This window comes from Phocoena sinus, chromosome 3 (assembly GCF_008692025.1).
Source record: "Phocoena sinus isolate mPhoSin1 chromosome 3, mPhoSin1.pri, whole genome shotgun sequence".
In the NCBI taxonomy this organism is placed as follows: domain Eukaryota; kingdom Metazoa; phylum Chordata; class Mammalia; order Artiodactyla; family Phocoenidae; genus Phocoena; species Phocoena sinus.
In genome coordinates this window covers 47,535,826-47,562,498 of record NC_045765.1, presented here as the reverse complement: position 1 = coordinate 47,562,498, position 26,673 = coordinate 47,535,826, and the positions used below count along the sequence as shown (strand labels likewise).

Sequence of the window (26,673 nt, the reverse complement as noted above, 5' to 3'; positions counted from 1 at the left end):
CGTATGATAGTTCTATTTTTAGTTTTTTAAAGAAACTCCATACTGTTCTCCATAGTGGTTGTATTAATTTACATTCCCACCAGCAGTGCACAAGTGTTCCCTTTTCACCACACCTTTTCCAGCATTTATTGTTTCTAGATTTTTTGATAATGGCCATTCTGACTGGCCTGAGGTGATACCTCATTGTAGTTTTGATTTGCATTTCTCTAATAATTACTGATGTTGAGCATCTTTTCAGGTGCCTCTTGGCCATCTGCATGTCTTCCTTGGTGAAATGTCTATGTCTTCCACCCAGTTTTTAACTGGATTGTTTGTTTTTTTGATATTGAGCTCCATGAGCTCTTTGTATATTTTGGAGATTAACCCTTTGTCCGTTGTTTCATTTGCGAATACTTTCTCCCATTCTGAGGGTTGTCTTTTTGTCTTGTTTATAGTTTCCTTTGCTGTGCAAATGCTTTTAAGTTTAATTAAGTCCCATTTGTTTATTTTTGTTTTTACTTCCAACACTCTAGGAGGTTGGTCAAAAAAGATCTTGCTATGGTTTATGTTATAGAGTGTTTTTTCTATGTTTTCCTCTAACAGTTTTATAGTGTCTGGTCTTACATTTAAGTCTTTAATCCATTTGGAGTTTATTTTTGGGTAGAGTTAGGTAGTGTTCTAATTTCATTCTTTTACATGTAGCTGTCCAGTTTTCCCAGCACCACTTATTGAAGAGGCAGTCTTTCCTCCATTGTATGTTCTTGCCTCCATTGTTGTAAATTAGGTGCCCATATGTGTGTGGGTTTATCTCTGGGCATTTTATCCTCTACCACTGATCTATATTTCTGTTTTTGTGCCAGTACCATACTGTCTTTATTACTGTAGCTTTGTGGTATAGTTTGAAGTCAGGGAGCCCGATTCCTCCAACTCTGCGTTTCTTAAGATTGCTTTGGCTATTTGGGTTCTTTTGTGTTTCCATACAAATTGTAAAATTTTTTGTTCTAATTCTGTGAAGAGTGCCACTGGTAGTTTGATAGGGATTGCACTGAATCTGTAGATTGCTCTGGGTAGTATAGTCATTTTCACAATATTGATTCTTCCAATCCAAGAACATGGTATATTTCTCCATCTGTTTTTGTCATCTTTGATATTTTTCATTAGTGTTTTATAGTTTTCTGAGTACGAGTCTTTTGCCTCCTTAGTCAGGGTTATTACTAGATAAGTTTATTCCTTTTGTTGCAATGGTAAATGGGAGTGTTTCCTTAATTTCTCTTTCTGTTTTTCATTGTTGGTGTATAGAAATGCAAGAGATTTTTGTGCATTAATTTTTGTATCCTGCAACCTTACCAAATTCATTGCTTAGTTCTAATAGTTTTCTGGTGGCGTTTTTAGGATTCTCTATGTATAGTATCATGTCATCTGCAAACAGTGACAGTTTTATTTGTATTCCTTGTATCAGTTTTATTTGTATTCCTTTTAGTTCTTTTTTTCCCTCTGATTGCCATGGCTAGGACTTCCAAAACTATGTTGAATAAGAGTGGCGAGAGTGGACATCCTTGTCTTGTTGCTGATCTTAATGGAAATGTTTTCAGTTTTTCACCATTGAGTATGATGCTTGCTGTGGCTTTGTCATATATGGCCTTTATTATGTTGAGATAGGTTCCCTCTATGCCCATTTTCTGGAGAGTTTTTATCATAAATTGGTGTTGAACTCTGTCAAAAGCTTTTTCTGCACCTATTGAGATGATCATATGGTTTTTATTCCTTAATTTGTTAATGTGCTGTACCACACTGATTGACTTGCGTATACTGAAGAATCCGTGCATCCCTGGGATAAATCCCACTGGATCATGGTGTATGATACTTTTAATGTGCTGTTGGATTCTGTTTGCTAGTATTTTGTTGAGGACTTTTGCATCTATGTTCCTCAGTGATATTGGTCTATAGTTTTCTTTTTTTGTGATATCTTTTTCTGGTTTTGGTATCAGGGTGATGGTGGCTTCGTAGAATGAATTTGGGAGTGTTTCTCCCCCTGCAATTTTTTGGAAGAGTTTGAGAAGGATGGGTGTTAGCTCTTCTCTAAATGTTTGATAGAATACACCTGTGAAGCCATCGGGTCCTGGACTTTTGTTTGTTGGAAGATTTTTAATTACGATTTCAATTTCATTACTGTTTATATTGATAGGTCTGCTCATATTTTCTAATTCTTCCTGGTTCAGTCTTGGAAAATTGTACCTTTCCAAGAATTTGTCCATTTCTTCGTGGTTGTCCATTTTATTGTCATATAGTTGTTTGTAGTAGTCTCTTATAATCCTTTGTATTTCTGCAGTGTCATTTGTGATTTCTCCTTTTTCCTTTCTAATTTTACTGATTTGCATCCTCTCCCTTTTTTTCTCGATGAGTCTAGCTAAGGGTTTATCAATTTTGTTATTTTCTCAAAGAACCAGCTTTTAGTTTTATTGATCTTTCCTATTGTTTTCTTCATTTCTATTTCATTTATTTCTGCTCTGATCTTTATGATTTCTTTTCTTCTACTGACTTTGGGTTGTCTTTGTTCTTCTTTCTCTAGTTGTTTTTTTTTTTTTTTTCCACACGGTACGCGGGCCTCTCACTGTTGTGGCCTCTCCCGTTGCAGAGCACAGGCTCCAGACGCGCAGGCTCAGCGGCCGTGGCTTACGGGCCCAGCCACTCCGCAGCATGCGGGATCTTCCTGGACCGGGGCACGAACCCGTGTCCCCTGCATCAGCAGGCAGACCCTCAACCACTGCACCACCAGGGAAGCCCTCTCTAGTTGTTTTAAGTGTAGGTTTAGATTGTTTACTTAAGATTTTTCTTGTTTCTTGAGGTGAGATTGAATGCTATAAACTTCCCTCTTAGAACTGCTTTTCCTGCATCCCATAGGTTTTGCATTGTCGTGTTTTCCTTGTCATTTGTTTCTATGTATTTTTTAATTTCTTCTTTGATTTCTTTAGTGATCTCTTGGTTATTTAGTAGCACACTGTTTAGCCTCCATGTATTTGTGGTTTTTACAGTTTTTTTCCTTTAATTGACTTCCAGTCTCATAGCGTTATAGTCAGAAAAGATGCTTGATACGATTTCAGTTTTCTTAAATTTTCTGAGGCTTGATTTGTGACCTAAGATGTGATCTATCCTGGAGAATGTTGTATGTGCACTTGAAAAGAAAGTGTACTCTGCCACTTTCGGGTGGAATGTTCTATAAATATCAATTAAATCTATCTGGCCTATTGTGTCATTTAAAGTTTGTGCTTCCTTATTTATTTTCTGTTTGGATGATCTGTCCATTGGTGTAAGTGGGGTGTTAAAGTCCCCTACTATTATCGTGTCACTGTCGATTTCTCTTTTCATGGTTGTTAGCATTTGCCTTATGTATTGAGGTGCTCCTAATTGGGTGCATAAACATTTGTAACTGTTATATCTTCTTCTTGGATTGATCCTTTGATCGTTATGTAGTGTCCCTCCTTATCTCTTGGAACAGTCTTCATTTTAAAGTCTATTTTATCTGGTACAAGTATTGCTACTCCAGCTTTCTTTTGATTTCCATTTGCATGGAATATCTTTTTCCATCCCTTCACTTTCAGTCCGTATGTGTCCCTAGGTCTGAAGTGGTGTCTTGTAGACAGCATATGTATGGGTTTTGTTTTTGTAACCATTCAGCTAGTCTGTGTCTTTTGGTTGGGGCATTTAATCCATTTACATTCAAGGTTATTATTAATATGTATGTTCCTATTACCATATTCTTAATTGTTTTGGGTTTGTTTTTGTGGGTCTTTTTCTTCTCTTGTGTTTCCCACCTAGAGAAGTTTCTGTAGCATTTGTTGTAAAGCTGGTTTGGTGGTGCTGAATTCTCTTAGCTTTTGCTTGTCTGAAAAGCTTTTGATTTCTCCATCAAATCTGAATGAGATCCTTGCTGGGTAGAGTAATCTTGGTTGTAGGTTTTTCTCTTTCATCACTTTAAGTATATCCGGCCACTCCCTTCTGGCTTGCAGAGTTTATGCTGAAAAATCAGCTGATAACCTTCTGGGGATTCCTTTGTATGTTATATTTTGGTTTTCCCTTGCTGTTTTTAATATTTTTTCTTTGAATTTAGTTTTTGTTAGTTTGATTAATATGTGCCTTGGTGTGTTTTTCCTAGGGTTTATCCTGTATGTATACTCTCAGTTTTTCCAGGAAGCTTCCCCTTCCAGGCCTGTTGAATCTCCTCACCTTGATCTTTCCTAGCTTTTATAGACTGTGATGTGCAACACATCATAAACATATATATTTTATATTGCTCTCCACCAATTTTATCAGCCTTCTTCTGCACCAATATTTAAGCACCCTCAAAAGAATGCTGATGGTAAATATTTACAGATCCACTATAGTGACATCACAATTCTGAGTCTATGATAGAAGCCTTTTATTTTTTTAATTTAATTAATTTATTTATTTTGGGCTGCATTGGGTCTTCGTTGCTGCACACGGGCTTTCTCTAGTTGCAGCGAGTGGAGGGCTACTCTTCATTGTGGTTCGCAGGCTTCTCACTACAGTGGCTTCTCTTGTTGCAGAGCACGAGCTCTAGGTGTGCAGGCTTCAGTAGTCGTGGCAGGCAGGCTCAGTAGTTGTGGCGAACAGGCTTAGTTGCTCCGTGGTATGTGGCATCTTCCCAGTCCAGGGCTCGAACCTGTGTCCCCTGCATCGGCAGGTGGATTCTTAACCACTGCACCACCAGGGAAGCCCCGATAGAAGACTTTTAAATGCTTACTGACTTACTGCTACATGTAATCACTTTTCTTTTTACTTCTTACTCTGCATTACTTATTCTTCATAATAGAGAAAAGTGTAGGGAGGATAGGAAACCACTCTGAGAACATATTTTCTTCATTTTCCAGGAACTCTGCAATGAATGTCTCTGCTTTTTCTAGCTTCTAGAGGCCGTTCATGTTCCTTGGCTCCTGGACTGTTTCCATCGTCTTCAAGGCCAACAACATTGCATCTCTAATTGTTCTTCTGTAGTCATATCTCCCTCTCACTCTCTCCCGTCTTACTCTTCCAGTTTTAAGGACTGACCCTTTTAATTTCATTGGGCATACTAGGATAATCCAGGATAATATCCCTATCTCTAGGTCGTTAACTTAAACACATCTGCAAAGTCCCCCCTGCCCTGCAATATATTCACAGGTCCTGGATATCTGGACTTGGACAAATTTGGGGGCAGGAGCTATTATTCTGCCAACCACAAATTGCTTTACGAAAGGGACAATAAATCATTCTTTTTTGTATGTCTCACAGTGCCTAGCCCAGAATAATATTCGGGTAAACTGAAGGTTTTATAATTAGATAAGTGACAGCAATCTCATATTCCAAACAATGTGTGACCTAGGCCTCTGAACAGCGTCTTGGCTGATACTAACCTTCTGCATCGTCTTCTTGATGCATCCATTATGTTTGGGACATTATATCATAGTTTTCAAAGGGGTGATGTGGAGGAAGCTTTCAATATTTAGTTACCTGATTATTCTATTTTTTTTTTTTTTTTTTTTTTTTTTTTTTTGTGGTACACGGGCCTCTCACCGCTGTGGCCTCTCCCGTTGCGGAGCACAGGCTCCGGACATGCAGACTCAGCGGCCATGGCTCACGGGCCCAGCCACTGCGCAGCATGTGGGATCTTCCCGGACTGGGGCATGAACCCGTGTCCCCTGCATCGGCAGGTGTACTCCCAACCACTGCCCCACCAGGGAAGCCCTAGTTACCTGATTCTTAAACCCTCCCTCACTTGGCAGCAGCTGTGCCGTGAATACCATAACTATGCGAGGAACGGAAGTCTTCCCTGCACCACAGAGAATGACCCCATCGAGGGCCCAGATGGGAAAATCCATGGCAACACCTGCTTCATGTGTGTGGCCTTCTTGTGAGTAGAGCTGCAGTCACTGCTCCTGCTGAGTGTCGGAGAAGACAGGCCTGTGGTGGGCAAGAGAGATGATATTGAAGGTTTTTTCTAGGAGGCAGATGGCTATCTTTGCACTGAGTTTGGGGATTTACTCTTACAAAGCCATATACTTGGTGCATTTCTTTGTAGTGTTCTCAGTGTTCTGAAAGGTACTTGAATTGCCATTAAGGGAGGACTATGTGCTAAGAGGAAACTCCTCCAGAGTTAATGGCATATGACGATTGGAATTTTTGTTCTCTGCATACATACTGTCATGAATAATCCAAAGATGTAATCACTGGGTGCTAGCAAATTAAAAATTTGCTAATATTTAGTCATTTTTTAAGTATCCTAGTTGCTTTCTGAGGAGAAGGCCGATATCTTTGTTTTCCAAAATAAACAGAGTAGTGAAAATTTATTTACTGGCTGGCCATGGCATATGTGTCTTACTCTTTAAGCAATACTAAAAACAAGAAGAACAATATGGAGAGGTGTACATTTACCTTTCTACTCCCAAGCTAAGTTGGTATAGGTGTAGAAGTAATGAAATATATCTATCAAGAGAGATTCCCCTTTAGGATAATATGTATTGGGTACTAGGAATGATTGTTCCCCCTGCCTTTCTCTTACAGCCAGCAAGAAGCAAAAGAAAAAGAAGCTGAATCCAAAAGACCTAAGAGAGGAGCTGAAAAGGTAGTTATCTTGGAAGCTTCATACCACAGTGCGGTTTTGCAGTTTCTCTTTAAAAATAACTCATGGAATCACTGAAGGCCTATGTGAGAGAACTCAAGGTTTAGTTAGTCCAGGGGTTGATAAAATTTTCTTAAAGGGCCGGACAGTAGATATTTTAGGTTGTGACCATTCAGTCTCTGTCACAACTACTCAACTCTGCTATTGTAGCTCTAAAACAGCCATGGATGATATGCAGATAAATGGGCATGGCTGTGTTCCAATGAAACTTTACTTACACAGAAAAGGTGGTAGGCCAGATTTTGCTCATGGGCCATAGTTTGCAAACCTCTGATTTACTCCATGCCCTATTTTTAAATGAAGATTTAAAATCCAGAAGGAGGAAGAACTTGCTTACAAAGGTAGTGAGACTATTGGTATCAGAATCTTCATACTTTTTCAAAGTTCTCACAGCTGCAAAACAGAAACAATTCAAACTTAGACTTCCTGACACCAAATCTAGCATTATTCCTAACACACTATGTAGCTTTGGATGAGCACATTTGGTCAAACCAGGTGTGTTCCTTGCTTTAACTTTAATTATCTCTGGTGTCAGCAGTTGGCAGAAAAATAGAAGAGCAACTTTCCCCAGTAATATTTTCTTGGTTTCAAAATGAATGACTCCAGGTAGATTTTTCCAGGTTTGTGGGTATTTCCTTGCCCCCATCAAAAACTATTGATATTAAAAATAATCTAAACATAGATGCAAAAATCCTCAACAAAATACTAGCAAACAGAATCCAACAGCACATTAAAAGGATCATACACCATGATCAAGTGGGGTTTATTCCAGGAATGCAAGGGTTCTTCAATATACGCAAATCTATCAATGTGATAAACCATATTAACAAATTGAAGGAGAAAAACCATATGATCATCTCAATAGATGCAGAGAAAGCTTTCGACAAAATTCAACACCCATTTATGATAAAAACCCTCCAGAAAGTAGGTATAGAGGGAACTTTCCTAAACATAATAAAAGCCATATATGACAAGCCCACAGCAAACATCATCCTCAATGGTGAAAAACTGAAAGCATTTCCACTAAGATCAGGAACAAGACAAGGTTGCCCACTCTCACCACTCTTATTCAACATAGTTTTGGAAGTTTTAGCCACAGCAATCAGAGAAGAAAAGGAAATAAAAGGAATCCAAATCGGAAAAGAAGAAGTAAAGCTGTCACTGTTTGCAGATGACATGATACTATACATAGAGAATCCTAAAGATGCTACCAGAAAACTACTAGAGCTAATCAATGAATTTGGTAAAGTAGCAGGATACAAAATTAATGCACAGAAATCTCTGGCATTCCTATATACTAATGATGAAAAATCTGAAAGTGAAATCAAGAAAACACTCCCATTTACCATTGCAACAAAAAGAATAAAATATCTAGGAATAAACCTACCTAAGGATACGAAAGACCTGTATGCAGAAAATTATAAGACACTGATGAAAGAAATTAAAGATGATACAAATAGATGGAGAGATATACCATGTTCTTGGATGGGAAGAATCAACATTGTGAAAATGACTCTACTACCCAAAGCAATCTACAGATTCAATGCAATCCCTATCAAACTACCACTGGCATTTTTCACAGAACTAGAACAAAAAATTTCGCAATTTGTATGGAAACACAAAAGACCCCGAATAGCCAAAGCAATCTTTAGAACGAAAAAAGGAGCTGGAGGAATCAGGCTCCCTGACTTCAGACTATATTACAAAGCAACAGTAATCAAGACAGTATGGTACTGGCACAAAAACAGAAAGATAGATCAGTGGAACAGGATAGAAAGCCCAGAGATAAACCCACGCACATATGGACACCTTATCTTTGATAAAGGAGGCAGGAATGTACAGTGGAGAAAGGACAGCCTCTTCAATAAATGGTGCTGGGAAAACTGGACAGGTACATGTAAAAGTATGAGATTAGATCACTCCCTAACACCATACACAAAAATAAGCTCAAAATGGATTAAAGACCTAAATGTAAGGCCAGAAACTATCAAACTCTTAGAAGAAAACATAGGAAGAACACTCTATGACATAAATCACAGCAAGATCCTTTCTGACCCACCTCCTAGAGTAATGGAAATAAAAACAAAAATAAACAAATGGGACCTAATGAAACTTCAAAGCTTTTGCACAGCAAAGGAAACCATAACCAAGACCAAAAGACAACCCTCAGAATGGGAGAAAACATTTGCAAATGAAGCAACTGACAAAGGATTAATCTCCAAAATTTACAAGCAGCTCATGCAGCTCAATAACAAAAAAACAAACAACCCCATCCAAAAATGGGCAGAAGACCTAAATAGACATTTCTCCAAAGAAGATATACAGAATGCCAACAAACACATGAAAGAATGCTCAACATCATTAATCATTAGAGAAATGCAAATCAAAACTACAATGAGATATCATCTCACACCAGTCAGCATGGCCATCATCAAAAAATCTAGAAACAATAAATGCTGGAGAGGGTGTGGAGAAAAGGGGACACTCTTGCACTGCTGGTGGGAATGTGAATTGGTTCAGCCACTGTGGAGAACAGTATGGAGGTTCCTTAAAAAACTACAAATAGAATTACCATATGACCCAGCAATCCCACTACTTGGAATATACCCTGAGAAAACCAAAATTCAAAGAGAGTCATGTACCAAAATGTTCATTGCAGCTCTATTTACAATAGCCAGGACATGGAAACAACCTAAGCGCCCATCATCGGATGAATGGATAAAGAAGATGTGGCACATATACACAATGGAATATTACTCAGCCTTAAAAAGAAATGAAATTGAGGTATTTGTAATGAGATGGATAGACCTAGAATCTGTCATACAGAGTGAAGTAAGTCAGAAAGAAAAAGACAAATACCGTATGCTAACACATATATATGGAATTTAAGGGAAAAAAATGTCATGAAGAACCTAGGGGTAAGATAGGAATAGAGACGCAGACCTACTGGAGAACGGACTTAAGGATATGGGGAGGGGGAAGGGTGAGTTTTGACAGGGCGAGAGAGAGTCATGGACATATACACACTAACAAACGTAGTAAGGTAGATAGCTGGGGGGAAGCAGCCGCAAGGCACAGGGATATTAGCTCGGTGCTTTGTGACAGCCTGGAAGGGTGGGATGGGGAGAGTGGGAGGGAGGGAGACGCAAGAGTGAAGACATATGGGAACATATGTATATGTATAGCTGATTCACTTTGTTGTAAAGCAGAAACTAACACACCATTGTAAAGCAATTATACCCCAATAAAGATGTTTAAAAAAAAAAAAAATAATCTACAATGAAGTATCACTTGGAATTCTGTATGATTGGTTTGTTTACGGTTATTTTTCCCACAATTGTGAGCCTGAATTTAAAAATAATATGAGTAGCTCATATGCTTCCCTTTGCAACATCAATAAGAAAATATTCTTCAGTATCAGACGATTTCTGATTTCACATTAGCTACTACCCATAAACTATCCTCTCATATCATATTTCTTTTGCTAAATATGACCAGTTAGGGAATCAGGCAGTGAACCTTGAAGGAAAGCTGGGAAAAAAACTCACTCTTGTCCTCACTGAGTTTTGACTTGAACTAAAAGATACAGAAAAAAACACAAGTTCAATCTTACTTGCCACCAGTAATTAATTATATGATCTTAAGTGATTTGCTTATTCTATCTCAATTCCTCATAACTCTGAAGCTAAAATTTACTGAGTACTTCCTAGATGTCAGTCATTGTAGATATAGTAGATATACATTATTTCACATTATTCTCGTAACAATTCAGCACATATATTGAATACTTAATAGATATTGGCCATTATTATTTTAACTGTGTGGAACAGATACTATCATTATTTCCATTTTATAGAAGAGGTAACTGAGGCACAGAGAGGCAAGACCCCCTCATCCAAGGTCTCTTGGTGACAGAATGGAATTCTAACTAATGATATTATATAGCTGTCAACATATTGGGCTTGTCTGGACATACCTGGAATATTATGTTAAATTCTTTAGGAAAGGGGAAGAATTAAGAATGCAAAATGGTGCAAATGACTGAAACAGATTGGAACAGAAAGACTGAAGTATCTGGGGATGCTTTGCTCTTGGAAAAGCACATAGGGAGCTATGGAGAAGGACAAGAAAGCTTTCCCCAAATATATGAAGGACTTTCTGCGTGCAGGAAGGAAAAAATACTCAATTTTTCTGAGGGAAGTAAAATATGTTGACTTTGCTTACTGGTTTGAAAGAACGTATTCATCCCATGCAGTGACATCTTAGAAAAATAAAACTCTAAGAATAAGGATCCTATAGGATTGATTAGACATATTTTCCAAGATCCTCCCAAAGTAGCACTATGGCTAATCTGTGGGAATGATCTAAGAAATTTTGGAATGAACTATCTGGAGGGTAACGAACTCATCACTGTAGGTATTCCAGTGCAAATTAGACCACTTTTTGGCAGGTATGACATAAAGGGGATTGAGACGTAGTACAGATGGTTGCACCAGGTGAACTTCAAAGTTCTACCTAAACCTTAATTCTTTAAAATTCTATGCCATGTGCAGTGTTTTTATTGCATTATAATATAATAGAGAGGGACAATAAAATCTTGACTAAGGACTGTGACCAGTCTGCAGAGAACCCAGTTTATTAAGAGGTTCTTGCTTGTGTGTGACTGCAGGTTCAGTCTGGATTTGGAGGCTGTATCTCAAGGAAAAAGAAACAGAAACCTCTTTTTAAGTCCTGTGTGCTTACTAGGATTTGAACAAAACAGTTGCCAGAAAGAAACATTCATAGGTCATTTTCTTTTTTTTTTTTTTCCAGGAAGCACTTAGTAGGGACCCAACAAAGTAATTTCCAAGAAAATACCCAAGCTCTTGCCTTTTCTCCTCCTTTTAGGATACATGCAGTGAATTTCGGAGCCTTCTGAAAAATGGAAGTCTTTTCTGCACTCGAGAAAATGATCCTGTGCGTGGCCCAGATGGCAAGACCCATGGCAACAAGTGCGCCATGTGCAAAGAAGTCCTGTGAGTGCACAGATGAAGCCCATGCTGTGGGTGGCAGAGCCGGGAGGCAAAGAGCTGGGAAGATAATATAGATTGTGTTTGTCCTTTGCTTACGTGTAAAAATGACAAATGATGATCTCTAAAGCATTTTGGGGTGAATCTCTCTTTACAGAGGCTAAGATTCACAATTCTAGAAATAGGCAATAGATGACTAAGTTATTACACTACATTCTCCATTAGTTCTGGGGTAGCACCTTACAATGATCACACCATCTTTCTTGATAAAATCTTAAGCCCTTTGCTGTCAGGTGGATCCCTTTTCTGGATTATTTTGTAATCCCCATCGGGAAGAACATACACAGATTTTACTATCAATTTAACGCCTCTACCTGCATTTTTGGAAAAAAAAAATCACACTTCTAGGAAACTAAAGATAGCTTTACACAAAGTTTGGAAGTACACCTAAAATATTTGTCATTAACAGTCATTTGCTGAACATGTACAACGTATAATGTGTATAACGGTTGGTTATACAAAGTTGAATGAAACAGTATTACCAAAAATCATATAGTTCAGTAAGGTTTAGACATGGGCATAAATTAATATAACACAAAGGAGGAATTGCTAAGTGAAAAATGATATATACAGTGTGTTATGGTAGTTTAGGAAAGGGAGCGTTAATAGAAAGTTTTATGGAAGAATAGAATTAGATCTGGTAATTTGGATCATATGTGAACAGTATGGGAAGGAATGAGAGGAAGAAGGAACAGCGTAGGTAAAATCTAAAATTAAAGAAACTGTACTGTATGTACATAAAGAGAGCAAGTCATTTTAGTTTAGTTAGAGCTTACCCACTTCACCAACTGTGAATGCCAGATCATGGATTTTGAAGTCAATTCTATATACAGTGGCAAGCTGCTAAAATTTTTCAGCTAGGAGAGTAAGTGGCGTAAATATGGTTCCTTTCGGAAGATTCATATGTCAGCAGTAAAAAGAAGAAAAGAGGAAGGGACTAAAATTCAGAATACCGCTGGCAGTAGTAGGGGATTACAATAATCCAGTGAGAGGTAACTAGAGCAAGGGAGCTAGAATAGAAGGTGAGTGGGTCAACACAGGAGACACTGTGAAAGTGAAACCAACGTCCTGTGGCAACAGCTATGCGAGCTGAAGGAGAGGGAGTGGTTAGGGATGGCTCCAATGTTTTGTTCTTTGTGAAAGAGAATCCCGGAGGAAGAACACATTTGGCAGAGAAGATAATTATTTTGGGACCTTTTGAACATGAGGTATTTGAGAGAAATCCAGCTGGAGGTTCACATGAGCATTTACAAAATGCTAATTAATTGTTCACCTAGTCTTGCTTGAGGTTATGTAAACGCTGGTTTTCTTCTACTGCAATGAGAGCTCTTCCAGGCAAAAGGATGCGACATAATTCATCTTTCTATTGATATTTTCAAAGAGGGCCTGCAATGTAATAGGTGTTCAATAAATGCTGGTGAATTCCATACAAATCTAATCTGGTCATATGATGAGAAACTCACAGAAATGCATTCCACTCTCTGTAATCTATTATTCCCTACCTCCCACTTTCCAATTTCCAGCCAGAAAGAATATGAAGAAAGAAAGAGAAAAGAAAGGGAAGATCAGAGAAAAGCTGCACGGAATGGTTGCAAACGTGGCAGAAGAGGGACAGCTCAGGTGAGAGCAGCCTCTAATTTCCATAACCAGCGTGGGCTCAACTCAATGGCACTGGGACCCCGGCAGACCCTATGGTCAAAGGCTATGAATGTATGTAGTGCTGAGTTGGAAAGCATCCTTGGAAGGACAGGGGATTTTCCCCTTAAGACTGCAGAGTAATATCTGAGCAATTTTTAGTTTCTCTAGGGCTCGCTTTGACTTCTTTAAACTTGGAAATAATTAACATGAATACCAGACCCCAGTCTCTTGACTCCTCTTTATATCATCTAGCTTTCAGGCCAATAAATGATCCTAGGAGAGTAAGTGGTATAAATGTGGAGATGTTCCACATCAGCATCACCTGCTCTTCATTTCCTTTCATTATTCTCTTTTTCCCTGAATGGAGCCATTTTTGGAAGTATATTTTCTGTTGTTCCTAGGCAGGGTAATATGGTGAAAGAGCACAGGTTTTCGAGTCAGATAGTTTGAGGTATCATCCTACCCATGCCACTTGGACTTGCAAAGCACTGAATAAATCACTTCATCTCACTCAACTCTAGTTTCTCTTCCTTAGCACTACTCTTATAGGGATACAATAAAATAATTTAGGCAAGTGTTTAGCACATTTCCTGAGACTTTTTTTTTAAGTGTCAGCATGGCAGTGTTGCATGTAAGCTCACTCCTTGGGCATGTGAACAACTGCCTGAGATCACAGCCACCTTCTTTCTATTCTTATGACCTGGGGATATCAAGACCATCTCTTTGCCTCCAGATCTGACACAGGCCCAATATCTGCCTTTGATAAATTTTGGCTTTTCTGTTTTTCCATATTTTCTCCTGTAGGAACCTGAGTTCTCACTCTCAAATGACAGACTTGTTAAGACCCTTTTTCTCTCTTCATAATTTGCTTAAGCCTGTCTTCCTTGGCATTTTGCATGATTCTGTGCTTTCTCCCAGCACTTCTTTCTCCCTTCTATCTACATTAGAGGTCAGCAAAATTTTTTTTTTCTGTAAAAGGCCAGATAGCAGATATTTTAGGCATTACGGGTCACACGGTCTCTGTCGCAACTATTCAACTCTGTTGAATAGCCACTGTTGTGGGAAAGCAGCCATAAATAATATTTAAATGAATGAGTGAGGGTGCGTTTCAAGTTTTATATATAAAACTTCATATGTAAGAACAGACAGCAGGACAGATTAGTCCTGTAGGCTATAGTTTGCTTACCCTTGATTTGTGCGATTAAATCCCAACCAGCTTTATAATTTCCCTTTGTAGAACCTTAAAAGCAACATTACCCATGACAACAGATGTCTTAGAAAATGGATGATTCCAGCCCCTCCTCTTCTGTAGACAGCAATCCTAGATGTTACATGCCCTATAAGAGAACATAGACAAGAACTTCTTACTCAAATTATTTAACAAACTTAATAACAATACAACAGACCAAGTCATCCAAGAGGCCTGCTCTCTTCTTCCCTTTCAGGACCAATGTGCTGAGTATCGGAAACAAATGAAAAATGGAGTACTTAGCTGTACTCGGGAGATTGATCCTGTACGCAGTGAAAATGGCAAATCATACAACAATAAGTGTGCCATGTGTAAAGAGAAACTGTAAGTAATTCTCTCAACCTGCATGTTTAAAAGATAGTCACCTGTTCCTCCTGAATTAATGGTTATTTCTCATTTGCCTATAGCTCCTTTCGTGAACACTACCCTTTTTGTTAATTCTCAAATATTATCTCTTTCTCCTGCATCCCCTAAGGAACAATGAGCCCTAGTAAGGGCAGCTAATCAGTGGCTGATTCCTACTCTATTTTCTATCATAATTCTGTGAACTGTGTCATCATGGTAGATAATTGCTCTTTAGAACACATCATGGCTAAATCCTAAGGATGGTTTGCAATGGTCATTGGAATAGTTAACCAACATAGTTTAAGAGGGTGGCTTCATGTCATATGTATGGGACACATTTATTGCACAATCCAGGGTTTGTTCCTTCTACCTATTTTCTTTTGGTGAATGGTACTGATTGGAGTGGTTAATGATCCAGCTCAGCCACTCTTGATCTGTGTTATTGCAGCAAGTAACATAACCACTATTGGCCCCATCTGTATACTGAGGTAGTTTTCTAGGTAACCTTGATGGGTACTTATAGTTCTAAAATTTGATGCATGTATCACAGTGTTATTAATTATGGTATTTAATTGATATGCATTTAATGAGCACTTAATGCTTCTCCACACACATTTTTTTTCTCCTTGAAAAAAAATCACAATCTTGTGATTGTGGTACTACAGGCCATGTGATAAAATCTAGTTATTCCAAATGCTGCATTTTACAGATGAGAAAAACTGAATTTTTTTTTTTTAAGTACAAGGTCTCATGGGGGAGTGATTTCAGAGCTGAAACTAGAATCCAGTTCTTCTGAATACCAGCCTAGTATTTATTCCATGTCATAAAATTCTTTAATAGAAGCAGGGTGGCAGAATGGGGCAGTGCTAGGGTATTAGCATCATATGGGTATTAGCATCATATGGTTATTTCAGCTCCATGTTCTTGGACAGGTTATTTCACGTCCCTAGGCTTTAATCTGCTCATATTTATAGTGGGGGTGGGGCAGCCATACTCATAGTAGCCACATGATGTTTCTTTTGAAAGTTAAATGAGAAAAACTATGTAAAACTCTTAGCACAGTGCCTAGCACAAAGGAGGTGCACAAAAAATGTGAATGGTCACTATTAGCACTGTCATTAGTGTTCAGTAAATAACAGGTGTCACCATTAATAGCAATAAAAGAATGACTATTATGATCTCTTATGCTACCCTATGTTGCCCCTTTGCACACCTCATACTTCGTAGGTATGATGTACATAATTGAGATAGCTCTTCACATATGACTATTTCTTCCTGCATCACATATTAATAGTGGGTAATTTTGTGAAGGAACAAATGATGAATCTCAGATGCAAACAATTATTAAGATAAAACTTTGCTGATACAATCCATGTCATCTATGTTATAAGATACTTAACTGGGGCTTCCCTGGCGGTGCAGTGGTTGAGTGTCCGCCTGCTGATGCAGGGGACACGGGTTCATGCCCCGGTCCGGGAAGATCCCACATGCCGCAGAGTGGCTGGGCCCGTGAGCCACGGCCTCTGAGCCTGCGCGTCCGGAACCTGTGCTCCGCAACGGGAGAGGCCACAACAGTGAGAGGCCCGCATACCACAAAAACAAAACAAAACAAACAAAACAAAACAAAAAGATACTTACCTGGTACTCCAGGTAACAAAATATTTAACAACATAACAAAGTAACAACATAAATCAAATAATTTTACAATCTTTGGAACCCATTCATCTGACAATAAATGGTTTTTGACGGCCTACTATATAATAGGCACTCTTCACGGACAGGTGCTCTTCAAGTGAACAAGACAAAATTCCTGCCATATGAAACTATAATATAGGAAAGACAGATTATAAACAAAGAAGTAAAAAGCTACATAACAAGACCAGGTGTTGATAAGATAAGTAAAGCAGAGTAAGGCAACAGAAAGGGATTGGAGGTGCTACTTTATGGTGTTTGGGGAAAGCCTGACAGTAAGGGAGACCTGAAAAAAGGAGTGAAATGAGCCAGCTGGCCATCTGAAGGAAGAAAGTTTCAGGCAGAGCAGAAGCCAATGCAAGTTTCTGTAGATATATATGAAATTCGCAAGCTCAGGAAAGAGAGAGGAGGTCATTGTGTCTCAAGGTTACTGCGTAGAAAATTGCAGAAATTAATTTGGAAAGATCATGTAAGGCTTTTTTAGGCCAAGAGAAGGACATTGGATTTTATTCTATGTGTGATCAGAAGCCACTGGAGATTTTTGAGCAGAGCTGTGATTGTAGATTGAATTCCACCAGACTGAATCATTACAGGTGGTCTCTTTTTCCTAGTATTTGATTAAGATGTCATGACTTTATTATATTTGTTTGAATCCTCAGGATACATTTACTACCACTTCCCTATTTCTTATATATGAAAAGGGAGCTCTGTAAAATACACACACACACACACACACACACACACACACACACACACACATATTCATGTTATATACATTCATACACGTTTCTTTTAAGCATAAAGCCAAATGAAACTTTTTTTTTACATCTTTATTGGAGTATAATTGCTTTACAATGGTGTGTTAGTTTCTGCTTTATAACAAAGTGAACCAGTTATACATATGTTCCCATATCTCTTCCCTCTTGCATCTCCCTCCTTCTCACCCTCCCTATCCCACCCCTCTAGGTGGTCACAAAGCACCGAGCTGATCTCCCTGTGCTATGCGGCTTCTTCCCACTAGCTATCTATTTTACGTTTGGTACACAGACCTACTAGAGAATGGACTTGAGGATACGGGGAGGGGGAAGGGTAAGCTGTGACAAAGTGAGAGAGTGGCATGGACATATATACACTACCAAATGAAACTCTGAAGGAGAAATACGTGTACTAGAGTTCTGCAGTATTTGGATCTTGGGTCAACTGCATCAGAATCACCTGGCTTGCTTGTTAAAAATCAGGTTACTGAATCCCAATGTAGATCTTGTCAGTAAAATTGTTGGGATTGACGGTGAATCTGATTTTTAAAATCTCATAGCTGATTCTTAATGTACATGAAAACTTAGGAACCACTGGCATAAATATTTTATCAGAAAGGTGAAAGGTTAAAAAAAAAAACAAACCAAAAAACCATGATCCTAAGGTACTTCCTATATCACTTGTCTTCTTTCTATCTTGGGCTCCAATGATATTATAATGAATTGAAATGGTACTATAATAGATTGACCTACAAATTGAGGAATAAGAATGGTGAATTGGTAAAGAATTAAAACCACAGCTTATGATAAAAAGGTGAAAGAACTGAGGAAGGCAGACTTGGAGACCTGAAACTTGCCTTTAGATATCTAAAGGGTTAATATCAGGAAGAGGTAATGGATTCAGCAGGCTTGTTCTGTGTTTTCCTGAGAATGTGAAGTAAAACTAAAGGATGAAAGCTATAGGGAGATGAACTTGGATACAAATAAAGGAGACTCTGAGATTAACTTGACTTGATCTGCCTAGAATATCTACCCTGTAATGAGGGAGCTTCTTAATAACCAGTTACTGTCCATCTGTGAGAGGTGCAGAGAGGTTCTCTGTGAAGGAGGTGGTTTAGTATACATAAACTCTTAAGGCCCCTTCCAAATCTGAGTATGTGTCTGCAAGATGACTACTGACTCTTCTTTTCCAGGCAAAGAGAAGCAGAGGAAAAAAAAAAGAATTCTCGGAACAGATCAAATGGGAATGAATCAGCATTAGGAAAGGTGAATCATTAACTAGGTTTTGGCAAGAATGGTCTTTCTGTAAGTCATTACTTAACTATCAAAAATGTGGAAACAGGTTGTCAATGTTACCAGTCAGGATATGCCCTTAGAACATCAGAAGTCATCATTAATGGGAAGATCTATCCCTGATAACTTTTTCAGTGTAGAAATTTAACACCAGATGGAAATCTTTCGGTCTAACACTTTATAAAACAGTTTTATAAATAGTAGTTTAAGTATCTCAATAGCCTGGTCAACTAAGTTTTTTTTCAACCTCATTTTATAGATGGGGAAAATGAGGTTCGGCTGCTGTAACAAATTACTACCAACAGTGGTAAAGCAACCCAAATTCATCATCATACATTTCTGGAGTTCAGAAGTCCTAAATGGGTCTCACTGTGTTACAGCCGAGGTGTCAGTAGGGCTGCTTTCCTTTTTGGAGGTTCTGGGGAAGATCTATTTCTTTGCCTTTTTTAAAAATTTCTAGAAGTGCCTGCATTCCTTGGCTTGTTGCCATCTTTAAAATCAGCAGAGTTCAGTTGATTTTTTTTTTAAGCTGCATCATTCTGACACTGATTTTCCTGCCTTCCTATTTCACTCATAGGAATCTCTGTGATTACCCTGGGCCCACCCAGATAATCCAGGATAATCTCTCCATTCTAAGGTCACCTGGTTAGCAACCTGAATTCCATCTTCAACTTTAGTTCCTGCTTGCCATGTGAGGCTACATATTTTCAGGTTCCAGGAATTATAACTTGGACACCTTTGTGGTCCGTTATAGAGCCTCCCACAGCAAGGTTAAGCGGCTGCCCAACTCCTGAGTCAAAATCTTCCAATTTTCAAACTCAGTCAAATACTACGTGAAAATAGCCATTTCCAATGTAATCCTTCCTTCTTTTCAGGATGTATGTGATCAGTTTACAAGTCAAATGGAAAATGGACAACTTACTTGCACCCAAGAAAGTGACCCTGTCCAGGGTCCAGGTGGCAGGACACATGGCAACACGTGTGCTATGTGTAAGGAAAAACTGTGAGTTATTTTTCAAAAATGGGCCTTTAGTTGTGAGTCTTAAAGGAAATAATCATTTCTCATCAGCTTGAGAAAATGACAATTATTTTTAAAGCACACCTGAGGTGTTTGTTCACTTTAGTTGAAGCGTTTCTTCTCATGTTTTTCTTCAAGGGGAAGGGAAGCAGCCAAAAGAAAAACGAAAGAGCAGGACTACATGAGAAACACAGTTGAAAAGAACAATGGAAAAGAGGTAATATATGTTAGATGTGCTTATACTTAAATTTGGATGATTGGTTGCAAGATTGATTCATTCAACAAATACTTACGGAATGCCTACTCTGTCCCAGTCGTTGTGGATATAATGATAAACAAGAAAGACATGGCCAGAACTTCAAAGAAACAGCATGGAATTCAATGCCCTAAGAGCAACTCTGATGCAATTACCACACATTTGCAGGAACAGTGGTAATTGTCAAATTATTGTTATTATCAAGTGGATTTTTTTTTCTGAAGTTTTAAAACAATTAAGCAAATAGATGCCAAAATTATACACAAGAAAAAAAAGTATCAAAAGCTTGGAGCTCCAGGTGATAAATTCTTGACTTGGCATTCTAGTGCCATCTTGTATTCAATTGGGGGTTTTAAAATAAGGTTCAGTGCTTTACGATAGCAGCACATAGAATATGACAACAGCACAATCTCTTCTAATCCATCTATGGACTTCAATTAGAAAAGTGAAATAGTGAAATTTCCCCAGGAAAGTTTTCCCATTAATGAGGCAACTTTTCATGAGTTCTATACTGACTACACAAAATGAAACATTAATAGTAATGTTCATTTTTGAAAAGCATGTTGGGAATTATGCATTTTGGTAGATGAATGGCTTTGAGAAAAGACTTTATTGTACAACTTCTGGATATCTATTCTATTTCTAATATTGATCATTTTTTTTCAAGTTTTAAAATATCTATTTTAGCAATTTCAAACAAGAAGAAATACTCTTTCAGCAGACCAGAAAGGCTCTTCACCCAACTTCCTCCCACTCCCCCTCCAAACCAAGTCCTTTTCCCAACAGCCTGGAATGCTATGCTGAACTTACTTATACTGATTATATACTTATGTAAATATAAATATGTAATTTTATACTTATTATATTTACATTGAGCCTAATGGAATTGCTTTTTTAGAGCTTTGCCAAGGTCAGGAGTAGAAAGAAGTAAAGAAGATATGAGAGCATGAAGTATATTCATTCACAAAGTGCAATCTTGAATTGGGTCCTAGAAGGGAGACTTTAGCACCTAATCTGATGACCCAAAAAAAGAAGAAAGAAAGGTATCAAACATGAATTTTATCTATTTTCCCAAATCAAGTAGAATAATAGATGAGTTACACTAGTGAAATACATAGTAATTACATATTTCTAGTAAATTTGGCACTATACTAGGGATCCCTAAGCATGGAGAAGAGCTATTCACAAAATCTGCTGTTTTCCCCCCAGCTTTATTAAGGTATAGTTGACATAAAACATTATGTAAATTTGTGTACAACACATTGATTTGATAGACTTAAAGAATGTAAAATGATTACCATTATAGTGTTAGCTAACACCTCCATCACCTCACATAATTACCATTCCTTTTTTGTGGTGAGAATATTTAAGATCTACTCACCAACTTTGAGTATATAACACAGTATTATTAGCTATAATCACCATACCATATATTAGAGCCCCAGAGCTTATCTTTTAACTAAAAGCTTGTACCCTTTGACCAATGTCTCCCATTTTCTCCAATACCATCCCCTGGTTAACGACCCTTCTATTCTCTGTTTCTATGAGTTCAGCTTTTTTAGATTCCACATATAAGTGATGTCATACAGTATTTGACTTTCTTTGTCTGACTTATTTAACTTAGCACAGTGCCCTCAGGATTCATCCAAGTTGTCACTAATGGAAGGATTTCCTTTTCTCATGACTGAATAATATTCCATTATCTGTGTCTGTGTGTGTGTGTGTGTGTGTGTGTGTGTATCTTGGCTCTTGTGAATAATAAAATCTGTTTTTTTTTCAGATTTTTATTGGAGTATAGTTGATTTACAATGTTGTATTAGTTTCAGGTATGCGGCAAAGTGAACGAGTTATACATATACATATATCCACTCTTTGTTTTTAGATTCTTTTCCCATATAGGCCATTACAGAGTAGTGAGTAGAGTTCCCTGTGCTATACAGCAGGTTCTTATTAGTTATCTATTTTATATATAGTAGTGTGTATATGTCAATCCCAATCTCCCAATTTATCCCTCCCAAAATGTGTTATTTAAAAAAAAATTTACTGAAGTATAATAGTCATATAGAAAAAGTGTATATATCATAAGTGTACAGCTATTACTAAGTGATCATATCTGTGATATTAACACCAGATCAAGAAATAAGATACCACCAGCAGACCAGAAACCCGATCATGCTTCCTCCTGAATAACCTGGTTTTGAGCTGAGCTTTCTCTTGGGGAAGAGAACATTCATTATTCATTTTGTCATTCATTTAGCTATCATTTATGCATTCTACAAATAATTATTAAGCACCTACTATTTTCCAAGCATTACTGTGCATATGAGAACAATAGCCATAAACAGAACAGATACAACTCTCTACACTTATGGAGTTTATACTGGAAGAACACAGATCATAGATGATGCGAATAAATAAAATGTAATAGCAAGGGGGAAATAAAGTAGAAAAATGCTATAGTAAATGCTGGGATACAATTTTAAGTAGCTTGTACAGGAAAGAGCTCTCTGAGAAGGTGACATTTGCATCTCCTAAAGGGATCAATTCCATACATGTAAGTGAGGGGAGAACATTCCAAGAAGAGGAACAGCAAAGCCTTGAGGCAGGGATCACAGTACAGCAAGGAGCCCAGTACAGTTGACACAGAGTGACCACAGAGACAGTCATAAAGGAGGCAGTCATTAAATAACAAGAGGCCATCTTATGTAGGATTTTGTAGACCATTTTAAAGGCGTTAGCTATTATTCTGAATGAAGGTTTTGAAAAGAGCAGTGACGTGATGTGATTTATGTTTTGAAAGAATGACTCTGCCTGCTGAATTGAAAATACACTGCAGAAGGACAAGAGAAAAAGCTAGACAGCTAGTTAGCCACAGCAGTAATCCACAGAGGCTGGTTTATACCATGGTGGTAGTGGTGGAGGTCATGAGAAGTGGATGAATCCTAGGTCTATTTTGGAGGTGGAAAATTTGTTCAGAGTTGATGTGCTATGTAAGAAAAGAGAAGCATAATTCTGTCTTTGTTGCTTCTTTATAATCCTTTATTTTAGTAGTTCAATCTTGGGGCAGCAGATACCTGAAAAATACTAAGGATATACCTGGTTCAGTCCTACCTTTACCAGTGATTCTTAGAAGGGGCTTGTCTAAACTCTCCCTGAATTATCTCTATTGATAAGGAACTCACCAGAGTCTAAAACAGTCCCTTTAGATGTTTGAATTATTTAACAAAACAAATTAGAAAATACTTCTTTATACCTCTGAAATAATTATCAACAGACTACTATTACATTTTCTATTTCTTCTCAGAAAGTGGTTTTCAAGGAATTTGTTAATTCCATCTAAGTGGTCAAATTTATTGGCATACAGTTATTAATAACATTTCCACATTATCCTTTTAATATCTACATTTATATAGTGTACTTTTTATTTTTAATATTGCTAATATGTATTCCTTGCATTTTGTCAATTTTGTAAATAGTTTATCAATTTATTAATCTTTTCACACAACCAGTGTTTGGCTTTGTTCTGTTTTCTATTTCATAAATTTCTTTTCTTTATTATTTGTTTTCTTCTATTTCCTCTGAGCTTAATTTGCTTATTTGCTAGTTTCTTGAAATGGAGGTTTATTGATTTTAAAACTTTTTATGTATTTACTTAAAACTCTTCCTTCAGATCACTGAGTTAGCTACTGAGTTTTGATATTTTGTATTTTCATTATCATTCAGTTCAAAACACTTCTACATTCCATTATGATTACTTTAGAGTCATGAGTTCTTTAGAAGTGTGTTGCTTAATTTCTAAATACTGAGGAATTTTATAGCTATCATATTTATTACTATAATTATTCCACTGTGATCCTAAAACACATTTTATGACTTCAATTTTGAAATTTATCAACACTGGCTTAATGACCCAGAATATGGTCTATTTTGGCAACAATTTCATGTCCACTTGAAAGGAATGTATAGTCTGCAGCTGTCAGATATAGAGGTCTATAAATGTCATTTAGGTCAAGCTGGTTAATTTTGTTTTTCAAATATTATACGTTGATATTTTTTGTCTGGGGTATCAATTATAAAAAGAAGTATGTTAATATTTCCATTTATGTTTGTAAATTTGCCTATTTCTCCCTTCAGTCAGTCAGTTTTTGCCTCAGATATTTTGAAACTATAGGTACATAAATGTTTGGGATTGTTAATTACTGAACTTATTATTTTATAATTAGAAATTCTCTTCTTTATCTCTGCTATTACTTCTTGTCCTAAATTCTACTTTGTGGGATATTAATATAGATATACCACCTTTTGTATGATGAGTGTTTGCATGTATATATTTTCCATCCTTTTACTTTGAACCTACTGGTTGAAATATAAAGATATAGTTAAAGAATCATTAGAGAAATGCAAATCAAAACTACAATGAGGTATCACCTCACACTGATCAGAATGGCCATCATCAAAATATCTACAAATAATAAATGCTGAAAAAAATAAATAAATAAAAATAAATGCTGGAGAGGGTGTGGAGAAAAGGGAACCCTCTTGCACTGTTGGTGGGAATGTAAATTGATACAGCCACTATGGAGAACAGTATGGAGGTTCCTTAAAAAACTAAAAATAGCACTACCATATGACCCAGCAATCCCACTACTGGGCATATACCCCGAGAAAACCATAATTCAAAAAGAGTCATGTACCACAATGTTCATTGCAGCACTATTTACAACAGCCAGGACATGGAAGCAACTTAAGTATCCATTGCCAGATGAATGGATAAAGAAGATGTGGCACATATATACAATGGAATATTACTCAGCCATAAAAAGAAATGAAATTGAGTTATTTGTAGTGAGGTGGATGGACCTAGAGACTGTCATACAGAGTGAAGTAAGTCAGAAAGAGAAAAACAAATATTGTATGCTAACACATATATAGAGAATCTTAAAAAAAAAAAAAAAAGGTTCTGAAGAACCTAGGGGCAGAACAGGAATAAAGACGCAGATGTAGAGAATGGACTTGAGCACATGGGGAGGGGGAATGGGAAGCTGGGACGAAGTGAGAGAGTGGCATGGACGTATATACACTACCAAATGTAAAATAGATAGCTAGTGGGAAGCAGCCACATAGCACAGGGAGATCAGCTCCATGCTCTGTGTCCACCTAGAGGGGTGGGATACGGAGGGTGGGAGGGAGATGCAGAGGGAGGAGAAATGGAGATATACATATAAGTATAGCTGATTCACTTTGTTATATAGCAGAAACTAACACACCATTGTAAAGCAATTATACTCCAATAAAGATGTTAAAAATAGTTATTATTAAAAAAAGATATAGTTAAAGTATACTTCTTGTAAATATTATAAGTTGAGTCATTTTGTTTCTCCAGTCTGATAATGTCTGTTCTTTAACTGAAGTACTTGGTCCTATTAATATTTAATATAATTATTGACACCACTGAATTTTAGTCTTTCATAATCCTATTTTTAAAATTTCTCTGTGTTTTTTTCCCTTTGGTCATACTTTAAGATTAGTAAAGTTGTTGTTATTATTATCATCATCATCATCATTATTAAACTCACACTTCCAAAAGACTAGCAAGAAGAAATAATGTTCCTTCATCTACATGAAAAATCTATGTATTTTTTACCTTGGGAAACATACTGACAACTAACATATACTGAGCACTTAGTGTGTGCCAAACACTGTATTATGTATACATATAAATGCATTATCTGATTTGATTCCCTAAAGCAAATGAGGCAAGAGCTATTATTATTCATGTTTTTCAGATGAGAAACTAAGGCTCAGAGAAGTCAGATAAATCACTCCTCTAATTAGTGGCAGAGCTGGGACTCAAAAACCCATATGGTTACCCAGCATTTACCTCTGAGTCTCTCCTTTCTAGATTGTATATAACCAGTGTCTTCATTTAAGAAAAAAAAAAAGGGATATTATTTCTTGCATGGTAGTTTTTTTCCTATGGGCATACCTCAGTTTATCTGTGCCCAGTATCATGTAGGATTTCTGTTTTCTTATTGCTTTGCTTTTCCCTTGTATCTTGGTTTAGCTACGTAACTTCCCTAGTAAAAAGAAGCCAAATCTAGGAGGTTAAATCTACCTAACAGTGGTGTGAAACGAATATGTGAGTTTGTATAACCTATGTTACAGTTCCTTTACTAACCATTTATTCATACATGATTGAGGAAATCAAGAGGTTTTCCCCAAGCTCATTATCTCTTGAGTGCCATTGAGCAAATGTACTTTATGTTTTGCTTGTTCAGAACTCTGAGATGTGCAAACACTACCGAGTATTACCCAGGATGGGTTACCTTTGTCCAAAGATTTTACAGCCTGTCTGTGGTGATGATGGCCAGACATACGGCAATCCTTGCAAGCTCTGTCATGAAAATCTGTAAGTATACAAGTCCAATGAGTCCATCTTCCAGTGTAGAGGCTCTTGATGACAGTGCTGACCCACAGCAGTGTACTGATATGAATGTGAGGTGTGTTGCAAACAATTTACTAATCATAGCAGTTAAAATTCAAATGTTGTGAATGATCTTATTCATGCATAAAATAGAGAGGATTTAAGGTTATCCCTTTAATAAAACTGTTCATATAGTTTACTGAGTGGAAGAGAAAGGAAAAAGTGGTGGGTTACAATAATTAGAGAAAATCTAAGCCCATGTGCACTCATGGGAGCGTG

At 37.3% G+C, this 26,673-nt stretch overlaps 1 protein-coding gene across 1 annotated transcript in view; it reads left to right on the top strand.

Moving 5' to 3' along the window:
- SPINK5 (serine peptidase inhibitor Kazal type 5) overlaps positions 1-26,673 on the top strand; it is a 74,292-nt gene that overhangs the window by 39,760 nt on the left and 7,859 nt on the right. Inside the window, exons 17-25 of the mRNA XM_032629001.1 lie at positions 5,760-5,887; positions 6,538-6,598; positions 11,543-11,670; positions 13,248-13,344; positions 14,808-14,935; positions 18,597-18,669; positions 19,572-19,699; positions 19,853-19,931; positions 26,249-26,379. Coding sequence (XP_032484892.1) covers positions 5,760-5,887; positions 6,538-6,598; positions 11,543-11,670; positions 13,248-13,344; positions 14,808-14,935; positions 18,597-18,669; positions 19,572-19,699; positions 19,853-19,931; positions 26,249-26,379 — 953 coding nt within the window. The remainder of the gene's footprint in view (positions 1-5,759; positions 5,888-6,537; positions 6,599-11,542; positions 11,671-13,247; positions 13,345-14,807; positions 14,936-18,596; positions 18,670-19,571; positions 19,700-19,852; positions 19,932-26,248; positions 26,380-26,673) is intronic.